The sequence below is a fragment of the Leuciscus leuciscus genome (genome assembly GCF_965113295.1).
Source record: "Leuciscus leuciscus genome assembly, chromosome: 3".
Taxonomy (NCBI): domain Eukaryota; kingdom Metazoa; phylum Chordata; class Actinopteri; order Cypriniformes; family Leuciscidae; genus Leuciscus; species Leuciscus leuciscus.
The window spans coordinates 9372922-9384871 of NC_138727.1; the positions used below are offsets into that span (position 1 = coordinate 9372922).

The 11950-nt window shown below is 36.1% G+C and overlaps 1 protein-coding gene across 1 annotated transcript in view; it reads right to left on the reverse strand.

The window, feature by feature from the left end:
* The window catches only part of mad1l1 (mitotic arrest deficient 1 like 1), a 144142-nt gene that overhangs the window by 51611 nt on the left and 80581 nt on the right, over positions 1–11950 (reverse strand). Inside the window, exons 2-11 of the mRNA XM_082163629.1 lie at positions 11874–11897; positions 10798–10967; positions 10509–10649; positions 10077–10256; positions 8384–8508; positions 7823–7904; positions 7508–7638; positions 7297–7411; positions 6118–6179; positions 685–771 (exon numbers count right to left, since the gene is read on the reverse strand). Coding sequence (XP_082019755.1) covers positions 685–771; positions 6118–6179; positions 7297–7411; positions 7508–7638; positions 7823–7904; positions 8384–8508; positions 10077–10256; positions 10509–10649; positions 10798–10944 — 1070 coding nt within the window. The 5' untranslated portion in view covers positions 10945–10967; positions 11874–11897. The remainder of the gene's footprint in view (positions 1–684; positions 772–6117; positions 6180–7296; positions 7412–7507; positions 7639–7822; positions 7905–8383; positions 8509–10076; positions 10257–10508; positions 10650–10797; positions 10968–11873; positions 11898–11950) is intronic.

Here is an 11950-nt window from a genome sequence, read left to right on the forward strand (position 1 = left end):
TTACTTTGCAAAGCTGTTTTAGAAGACATGATAGTTCATAATTAGCCCAATCTCAACACTCAGCTCATTAGTGAGATCTGATATTGTCATAGTTTCGTTTGACTTGACTGCTGAAGTGACGAGCCGCGCAGCGCCGACACGCACCAACGCCCATCGACCAATTACAGTCTGACAATTAGAGAGAGGGAGAAACCAGAGATAGACAGAAAGAGCATCAAAGGGATTGGATAATGCTGGCTGGTGAAACTCAAGAAAAGACCCCATTACTGCCTTTGAGAGAACAGCACAGGATGAAATGAGACCCACATTAGAGGCCTTGTCAAATAATGACATTTTTAAGCAAAAAAACAGGCATGAACCCACATAGAGATAGGCTGTCCCAATCTATCGCTTGAGGGACAGATCACATGCTCTGGAGTAGAGCTGTCGCTCACAAGTGAAGGTTCAATAGAGACTGTCCATCTCAATTCTTACTGAAGATGTCAATTTTGCAAACCATGCAGTGACAGCACAGCTCGACTACATATCAATTATTTAATCTAAAATTGCTTCATCTCATTCCTACAATTAGCTCTATGATATAAAAGAGATCCCTTTAGAAAGGTGTTTAAACGTTACAGACTTGCCTCCTGACCCAAAGTCAATGGTCCATACCTTTTAGTACATGTGAACGTGTGTATTTACCTGCTATTGAGTGTGTAGTTCTGCTGTTTCAAGTTCAGTTCTCGCTGTTGAATCTGTATCACCTCTCTGGATAAATCCTCAGGTTTCCTACAACAACAACAAATTTAAAGTGAAATAAGAGGCGGGTATAAAACAAAATAAAAATTTTACTAGCACAATGAAAGATGAACAGGGTACAAAAAGGGCCTGAAAAGTCCAATAAAAGCCCATTTTTAGTTTTCAGCAAAGGCTCACTGAAAGTAGATGCTTCACCTTCAGAAAAAGCTGACAGTTCACCTAATGAAACCAAACTATATTACAATACTAAATGAGCAGTTTTATACTTTATAATTATTGTATACAAGGTTTGCAATTCCAGCAACCCCATTTCCAAAATTGTAGTTATGGTAACAGGGTTTAGAGCGAAATGTGCCACACTGTAAATACCACACATTTGGAAGTTAAAACTAGTGTAATTGTAACCTGCTTAAAAACCTGTGACGCTCCATCCATGTCATAGTCAATGCGTACTGTATGTAAAATGAACGCTATCTGGTCTTTATTTGAGAAAATATGATGCACAGTGCACACAAACTTATCAGACTACTGAGTGCACTATTGGTTACAGCATTTTCTTTCTTCCTTTTTTTTTTCTTCATGTTTTTAACTTTTTCTTTATTTGTGAAAATTACTATTATAGGATTACAGAATCATTAAGTTTCAAATGTATAAATCAGTGTATTTTACAGATTTATCAAGTCCAAATTATTCTTTTGCATATTGATATTTTCCTATAATTTCTAATTTTGTAAGTAAAATAATTTAAAATAAATGTAACTTTTATTGCAGCAATTGTTATGCATGTTATTTACTATCATTAAATTAAATAATGTGATATTTGTCCTGTCCAATATCTGTTATTATTTGGTATCAGCCACCAAAAAAAACAAACAAAAAAACACGTTGGTCAGCTAATGCTGACTTTTAAACTGGCTGTTTTATGCAAGGTTAATTATGTCCAACAATACACATCTAATAGTTCTCGCATTAATCTCTCTTTTTTCTGTACTAATGGTACAACAATGTATACCTTATTCATGGAAAGCATTTTTTAAGAACACAAACTGAAAACCCATCCTAAAACTCATTCTCTAAAAGACTCATTAGCAGCTGTTTATGAAATGAATTTGTGCATTTACAGTAGAATCTGCTTCCTAATAGAGATGAAGACATTTTCTTCTTTTTTTCTTTTTTCAGCTTTTTGCAAAAATACATTGACTTTCCTAACTCCTCAACCTCCCATACTCAAATTGTCCATATTGTTCAGTAGTGTTTTTAATTATGTAAAGTTTTATTTATTTTGATGCCGGCCGTTTTATTTAATTTGAACTCATTAACTTGCATTATTTCTATTACAATCGCTGGGCCATGATTTTCTGATTAAATGCAATCTTCTTTTGAAAGATTTTACATAAATTCTTTAAATCCCATACTGTTGCGCAGGGCTCTATTGTTTGTTGTTGTTATTCTCCCAAACATTCTCATAAAAGCAAGTTGACATAATTATGCAAATTCGGTTTATAAATGCTATGTTATGCTTGCTGGAAGTGCTCAGTAGCAATATATATTCAAACTCCCTAATATAGTCATATTTATTTCTATATAACATACACTGCTAACTACTGGGTCATGCTTAAAATGATCATAGGGCATGTTAAATTACATTGGCTGGCTTTGATTTGCATAATTAACAGAGCTGTCAACATCAAACAAAAAGCTCATGAACTTAATCACACCCACAGACAAAGGCTTCGAATGCATTTGCTCATGTTTGACAATTTTACTTTAAATTTCTATGATGAAAGTGCTATCTTATGGTTGACACCTTTGTTCTGTATGAGATGAAAGCTAATTCTGAAGAGAATTGATTCAGCATTCAAACAGTAGGAATATCACCACAGAGGGAACATAAAGGAAAGGAATCATAAGACAGAGTATAAATTCCTCTTTCCCCCTTCATTTTTCAGGAGGTTATCTCTCGTTTCCTTCACAGCAAGACGAATAAGTCAACGGTACAAAAAGGGAAAGTCCCAACCGCTGCACTTTTCTTTGCTGAGACAAAACATTGAGAAGATATGACACCGGTTTCTTTTATTTGGAGAATCCCCGCGAGAATTACATTGCTCACCCAGGTAAAACATGAGAGAGCAGAATGAAACTACTGCTAGACATATTTATACTGCCGGTGAATGTGGTGGTTGATAGGCCTGGGGAGCAGAGAGAGCGGAATGAGAAATGTTCAATGATCAATCAGAATCCAAAAACAGATTTCTGCTCCACCAAAGCGAGACGGACACTTTATGCTCATTCGCCTTGCCATTATTCTCTCAAAGCAATGGAAAAGCATTGAGAAGAGTTTGATTACAAACAGTGTTTTACCTAGTCGAATGTGAGGATAATCAGTTGAACCCTGCATTCAAACACTGAAGGCCATATCACACTTCAAAGACAGGAAATGCATTCAAGCAGGAACAATACCTTCGCTGAGGAAAAACGGACGTCACAGTGAACAGGGAGGGGAGAAAATTACATGAGGAGAAAGAACCTATATGTGAATTAAGATATTGACCAGAACCGTGAAGGATATTGACTCTACAAAACTGTGTCAGATTATGTGCCATTTAAAGTTAATCATCATTACTGGGCGATTTCCGAATGCTCAAAGTGGAAGGTCTGTTCTCTACCACATTCAAACACACATATTAGATGATGAAAATAATAATTCACAATACATCTGCAATGATTTTGTTGTTGAAATAAAAATATGCAACATTGTGAATATCACAATGATTTTTGTTTGCCCAAGAGATGCACCGCTCGACCGGCCAGGGACCAGAATCAGCCGATTTTACGGATGATCGGCCCGGACCAGTAACATGCTGGCTATTCTCACATCTTTCCGATTCCAAGCCGGTCCGTTTTGTTGGCAGCGGCACAGGCAATAACGTCAGCTGCGCGTTCTCGCTCTCTTCTCTCCGATGGCGAAGTGACACACACCCGCCTCCTCTCGCTAACACGTCTCATTCTCTCCGGTTAAAAACTGCTTGTATTGTGCATAATTTGTGCACATTCCTGAAGGTTTCGCGCTCACACCACTGATCTGGAGCGCACAAGCTCCGTCATAAGCAGCTTGTGAGTCGCAAGTCCCAAACGATTGGCTTACTGTGCTTAAACAGTCGAATACACACAAAGTATTAAGCTAAACATTCAGTTCTTAGTTGAGTCTATATGTAAAAATATATTGGATCTGTGCATAAACTCTTAAAGTGACAGCAGCCCAATATTCCTGCTGCTGTCTGTCATGTTAATAAAATAACAAAAGACAAAGAAAATCCCTCTCTTCATTTAATTACTTTTCAAATTTGTTTATTTGTTCTTATTTTATTACTGTCTTTTATCTAGTTTTTTTTTGTATGAAAATAACATTTTGCATTGAAGAAATGTAGATTTTTGTTTGTATAGTTATTTGAAAGAAAATCGGAATCGGCCCAAAATTGGTATTGGCAGGTCACACTTACAAAAAAAATTGGAAATCGGAATCGGCCAAGAAAATTGCAATCAAAGCATCTCTAGTTTGCCCTCAAGTGCCCTAAAGAATGAGGGCAAGAAAATGATAAAAGAACTTCCATTTTCTGGTAAATATTGCCATTTATTGTTATATTGGTGCATATAAACGGAAACACTGTTTATGTGGTAAAGTATATACCACAAAAAGATGGAAAGTGGAGAAATAGGGGAAAAAAAGAACCATCCTGAGGTTAGCCAAATGATATACATATTAATAACTCCATTTTCATAGAGTTTAAATTAAGGATAACTTTTTTTAATTATTTATAATACGGAGCTAGCCCTCAATTTCAATAATTTTGTCTTACATGGCCATTTTCAACCCTCTCTCTGACCCTATCTCACCAAAAATAACACTTCTGTTTTCATTTATCAAACCTGTATGCTTTTGCCCCTTCCACGGAAAACAAAAGAAGAAATTAATAATTTACTGTGCTCACTGTATTATAACATGCAAATCGTTGTCATGTCTTCCGTAGTCATATGATAGAAAAAAACAACAACACTCAAAACGAATTTGTTCATGAACTGATATCATGATTTTCAGCAAATAACTACTTAAAGGGCCCGTTTACACCTTGTCATTTCTCGTTTTTTCTCTGATTGGATAGCTGATGCGTAAACAGCCGCAAATGAAACTGAATGTTTGGCGTCGCATCCTGAAGCTCAACACACAATCATCTTCATTAAGAGTAGTGACACTAAATTATCTTACGAGTGCCGATGCCGCTCTCTCTCTTATTGTGGTCTTTGATTTTGAAGTTACCTGATGATAAATAAATGAAGCTCATATCTGTTGCTTTCGTTGACGTGAACTACGATGAATTTGCATATGTCTTGGGAATTGAAGATCGGATTTATAATCGTTTTGCATTGACACATGCATTTATGTTGCTAAGTGTAAATGCAACAGTTTTAACAAATCGGATAGCTTTCCGATTAAAAACGCATAAAGGTGACCAAGCGTTAACAAGCTCTTATTAAAGAGTAAGAGTTATTTAAACTTATTAAAAAGTTCTGATCCACTCATAATAATTGCAGTAAAAAAGTGACTAGTACATTATTCAGAATTTCTCCTTTTGTGTTCTACAGACATACGGGTTTGGAACAATCGGTCCAATTTATGTTAGATATTCATAATATCATTAAATATTGGTAGCGGATGTTAAACAGATCAGTCACTCGCACTGATGTCTGATGTTTTAGGACATTGATTGACCAATAAGAGTCTCAATGTTTGTCATTGTGAGGGGTAATTCAATAGCACTGTGTGTGTGTGTGTGTGTGTGTGTGTGTGTGTGTGTGTGTGTGTGTGTGTGTGTGTGTGTGTGTGTGCGCGCTCCACCAAATCCCTATAAGCCATTAAACAGACAATGTTTATATCTTTCCACATGACTGACAAAGCACATCTGCACCACACACGATCAATAGAACACATGCATATGCAAACACACTGAAACTACTCCACACATCAGCCACTGTTTCAGCATATATAACAAGCTGACCTTGAAAACACTGCAGAACCAGAGAGCATGTAGAATTTACAACCAATAACACTGACTGACCTAATAGAAGTTAATAGACATACACAGGTGCAGACAGGAAGAGAGAAACTTAAGATCTTAAGATCAGAGCGCCCTCTGGTGGCTTTGTAATCACCACATCACCCAAAACAATTACTTCAGGTATCACAAAATTCAAACAGTGCTTACTACAATATCTATACCCTCAAATATGGATTCATACATTGAGTGTCAGATATCTATTAGGCTTTTAATGCAATATTTCCATAAAACTCTATTTAAAATAAAAATTAAAAATACCCACCTAATATTAAGTCCTGTAGCCTGGCCAATGTTTTCCCAAGCCTGCAGCTCATGCTCTAATTTCTAGAAGATAAAAAAACAAATCACATCCAGACACAACGATGGATTAAAGTCGTACATTAAAAGCCAAAACAAACACTACTATTGTGTACAAATACATTACATTTTGAATAACAGAACAGCTCATACTTTCTTCAAAATCTGAAATTAAGGAGCAAGAAATCCTAAAATAGACTTGTTTGTTTTATATAAATGTATTTTTTTTTTTTTTTTTTTGATTATGGGGTGAAATATCATGCAAAAGATCATTTAAAATCAGGAAGTCAATCATGCATAGTAGAGCTGCACGATTAATCAAAAGATTGCAATCTCGATTCAAACACCCACGCAATCTTATTCCTAAATGACAACGATTCGCCGGTCTATTAAACCTTTGACAAAATCACTCTGGAATATTCAGATCTGTGTTGGCACTGCCTCTGACCCAGAGAGAGCAGCTATCATGTATAGGTATGAAATAGCTTTACAAACAATCTTTTCAACCACACTGTATCAATATTTCTGGGTTAAAAATATCGAAATTATCACAGAAGTATTGGGATAAAAGTCTGGATATAAACACTGATGTCTATGGTAGCAATCAAAATAAACTATCACCTTTTGAAAGTAACGATAATAAATAACAATTGTTTCAATTTCAATTTGATTGTTAAAAAATATTATTTGTCAATGAATTGTTCATTCGAGATTTGTTAAAAAATGCTTATTCATCCAGTGAGGAAACAAGTCTTTATGGGCGAGTCATTGAATCATTCATTCAAACCCTTTTTTTTTATAGTTCATTCAAATTAAACATTTTTATATAGCAATTATCATTTTAACATGTTATTTTGTCTAGTTGTCTGTTCAGAATTTCATCTCTATTTGAAAAAATAAATTAATAAATAAAAAATAAATTAATTTGTATATATAGTGATTCTCAATTTATCCAGAATTGTGCATCTCTATTGCATAGCATCGGTCAAGTAAGAAATAATTTTGTCAGAACTTATACCGAATTCTTCATTCAAGAGCAATTTTAGGCCATGATCATCCATAAAACTGCAGATACAATACACAATATTTTCAGAGGAGAATTATACTAAAAGCTCAATGACAAACTACTTCTGCATGTGTTTACCTCTTTCTCCAACTCCATTTTGAGTTTCTCCTCCATCACTCTCTCCATTCTCTCCAGCTTCCTCCTCAACCCCTCAGTCTCTTCTTTTAGCAGACTGTTGTTCTCCTTTGTCTCTCTGGAAAGGAAATTGATAGATGATTGAAATTATAATAAATAATGATTTAGGTATGCATCCACTACAGAAAAAGTTGGATGATGACAATGTTGATACCTTAAGAAAGAGTTTTCCTCCCGCAGACGTTTAATTTCCCGCCCAAGTTCAGGCAGTCTGGCCACTTCAGATTTCATGTTCTTCACAATCACAGCGTCTTGTTCCTGAAGAGCCAAACGCCTCTCCAACTCCTGCAGATGGACAGCACCAATAAGAGGGACCGGGTCTCAAATAAAAGGCAATTTCATGATGCAAAATACAAGTTTGATTGTTTTTGTTTTTTACTACTGACTTGGTACTGAAGTAGTTACTTCTGACATCTCTCAGTGCTCCAAACTTCATAGAAATTGAAATTTAAGACAGAAACAGAATTACCTTAATCTTGAGGTCACTCTCTGTGCTGGTGGAATGAGATGACTGGAGATTTTGGTACCTCTGACTGATGTCCTGGAACTTCCTATCAGCATCAGATGCAAAAACAACATAGTACATTTGTATTTTTATTTAAAAGAAAGTATAAGGGAAAACAGTAGAGGCTTCAGGTAGTTATAGGAAGTAGCCATCAGGGCGGTCCCCCGAGAACTAAATTCTCCACTAGGGCTATTTTCCTATTTGCATTCGCACTGCAAGTATGAACTATGAAGTGATGTAAGCCGGCCTTAATCACTTAAGTGCGGCATTCAACAACATCAACAACTCCATAGCGTGATGGTTGAGAAGTGCCTGGACTTCACCATCTGTCCATCTATCGCTGTTTTCCATGTTCGTGGAGAAAGTATATGTGTTCCATATGGGAAGTGTTCGGACAATCAACGTACACTTTCATCACTGGTACTTTCTACTCTGAAGTACGAGCTAATTTAGCCCCCCATATGAAAACGTTCCTCCGGTGTGAAAGCCCCTAGATAGTGTGTTTGTGCCCATGTGAGTTCATACTTGCGCTGCACATCCAGTTGTTCCTGTAGGGCCTGGATCTCCAGGTTTTGGGTGGAGAATTTGGACTCCTGAATCTGGATCTGTTGACTGAGCCTTCGTGTCTCGTCTTTCAACTCACTGATCATCTACAACGAACAAAATACTTTAAACACCTCACGTAGTCCAAACTAGATTAAGGGGATAGTTCACCCAAAAAGGAAAATTCTGTCATTAATTACTAACCCTCATTTCATCCCAAACCCTTAAGACTTTCGTTCATATTCGGAACACAAATGAAGATCTTTTTGATGAAATCTGAGTGATTTCTGTCCCCCCATCGGCAGCTACACAACTAACGCTTTAATCTATGAACTAATCACAGATCGATATAATGACTGTCTATATAGATCAGTGGAACTAATCCATATGAATTGAGCAGTTTAGTCCAAATTTTCTGAAGAGACATGATAGCTTAATGATAAACAGATTGAATTTAGACTTTTATTCACATTTAAACACTGACCAGCGAACATAAATAGAAGCTCAACAGAACCTGCTTGACATACGAGAACCTCATTGGTTCTTGCTGAAGCTCAAACGTGCTGCGTAACACGAGAATGAACCTCATTGGTTCTTGCATGTCCAAGTGAACATGCTTGAGCTTCCGTTTACCACAACTGATGTGTGAGTTGATGAATGTTTATATGTGAATAAAAGCCTAAATTCAATCTGTTCATATAAAGTGAACGTGTCTCTTCAGAAAATTTTGACTAAACCGCTCAATTCATATGGATTAGTTTTACAATCTCTTTATGAACTTTTTGAAGTGTCAAAGTGGTAGTTGCGTAGCAGTCAATGGAGGGACAGAAAGATTCAACTCAGATTTCATTAAAAAGATCTTCATTTGTGTTCCGAAGATGAACGAAAGTCTTACGGGTTTGGTACGACAAGAGGGAGACTAAATGACAGAATTTTCTTTTTTGGGTGAACTATCCCTTTAACAAAAGTTTAAAAAATTGGTTTAAACAAAATCAGATTTGTGAACTGAACACCAATTGCCATTACAGTTTTATTTTTTTGAATGCACACTACCATTCAAAGTTTTTTTTTTAAAGAAATTTATACTTTTATTAATCAAGGACAAATTCAAACAAAACTAAAAGTGACAGTGACAGTAAAAACCTTTATTCTTTAATAAAAGACTTCTATTTCCATTCTATTCCTTTGAACTTTCTACTCATCAAAAAATTCTGAACAATATGTATCATGTATCCCACAAAAATATTTTAAGCAGCACAACTGTTTTCAACAATGATAATAATAAATGTTTCTTGAGCACCAACTTAGCATATTAGAATGATTTCTGAAGGATCATGTGACACTGGAAACTTAAGGTATGGCTGCTGAAAATTCAGTGCATCTGCTGCATGAAATGGTAACAATGGGTCTCATTAACTAAGCATACGTACTGGGTAAGAACGTTTTCACGAACAAATCATGATTCCTCAATAACTTTCGTTCTAAAATGTATTCTAAATTATGAAAAAATTAAGGAACAACTGAAACAACTTGTATGCAAACATTGCATACTCTTGGTGACCTTATAAACATGTTAAGACTAAATTTTAGCCTAGATATAGATCTTAATATTTTAGTAAAAGACTGCAAGGTGCGTTATATCTAACTATAAACACTAATGAAAATGAACACACACCTGGTCCGCCTCTGCAAGTTTGCTGTCCTTTTCATTTGCTTTCTTGTGGAGTTCCTCAAGGTTACGCTTTAAAGCCTTGTTGTTTTCCATTTGTTCACTAAGAGCTTGATTTGCTTTCTCTTCTCTTTCTCCCAGACGTCTGATCTTCATCAGTAACTCCCTGTTACGGTCAATTTCCCTCTGTAAATGTAATCAGACAGACACAGACAGACACAAGCACAGGTCAAATGAGGTGTTTCCACAGCAGAGACTAAGTGCACCAAATCACATCCTAATGGTTTTTTGTCTGCAGTGTCTTTTAAACCCTGTTTAAGGTTGCGGTTTTTTTTTTTATGTTGCAGGAATATACTTAGAAAAAGGCCTGAGAAGACAGCAAAAGAAAAACCTGCAACAGCAAGCATGATTTTCAGCACTATCCCATCTATCGCTCACCTGTAAGTCTCTGGAGCTGCTGTGTGCCTCTTTCTCCAGCTCTATACGGGCCCGTTTGTGACTGAGCTCCATCTGTTGTTTCTCTTGAGTGAGTTGCAGAAGGCTGGTGTGGGAACGGACACGCTCGGCAGCCTCCTCTAACTACCATATACAACAAAAAAATGCAGAAATCGGCTCTAAACATACTATATAAGAGATTAAAATACATATATTTATGAGATCACTTTCTTGACATTTAGATATTTGGTTACAAATAAGGACCAAAATATGAAAGGAGTCTGTGACTTGCCTCCACTCGTGTGGTATAGAGCTTCTGAAGGTCGCTTCTCCCATAGGCTGGCTCCGTCTCCAGCAAAGAGCGATCTGGACATGATATCAAACTCTTGAAAGATTTTAGCGTTGAGAAGATTGTGGTGTCATCCTCCATATCATCCATACTGACAAAGTCTTGACAGCCTCCTTTGCAGAAATAGAAAAAAAATATATATGTAAAGTGTAAAAAGAAAAACATGAATAAACCTCCTCCCTTACCCTCAAGAAGCCCACTATTCAAACCGAAGAGGAAATGATACCAATACATGTAAAATAATGGCCAGTTCAGTTTAAATTAGTAAGGAGGTATTCTGTGTACCTTTAGGATGCTATTAACATTTGGGCAGTTGATTATTAAAATACTGAAAGTTTATAGTGAAGAATAAGGCATGTTTTTCGTGATTATCAACTTCCATAATGTCCAATATAATGTCTTGTTTGTTTTGTTTTTTATATAAAAAAGGCTGATGTTTTAAAAGGTGACACTTGCTCAGTTGACACAATTACTGAGGAAACATTTTCCTTGATGTCATAAGATAAAAACATGGTACTTTGCTACATACCAAGTTAAAAGGTCTACCATATATTTAAACATCATGATGACGGGGACAGTGGGAACTTAAAGAGAACTGGGTCCTTTTCACTTGGTTCGCCTCTTGGTCCATTTCAAGTGGTCTTATAAAGAAGACTATAGTGTAAAAACACCCTAAAACTAGGGTATTTCAAATGTCCAAAACATATTATTGCATTTCCCCCCAAAAATAGTAAAGTACTTTTTATAAACTTAACACTGCTCACAACAATATATTAAATCCCTAATTAACACTATTTTAAAATACGTATTCGTGAGGTAAACATTAATATAAAGTTAAATCACACACGCTTCAGTTCAGTGTAAGTTAGCAACCGTTCAGCTAACGTCACCCTCAATAAAAACGATTTTATTCACAGAATAAACAGCAGACTGAATAAATTGGCTAAACAATAACATAACGTTACGTGTATTTCTTTTACATTAAATATACGGTTCTGAATGTAAAACCCGTAACTCACTTTTTCTATTGGCGCTTGAGTCTCCGGTTTTGAACTCGATGCAGTTTTGTTTTCGTTGGTTGAGAAGCCGCTACTTC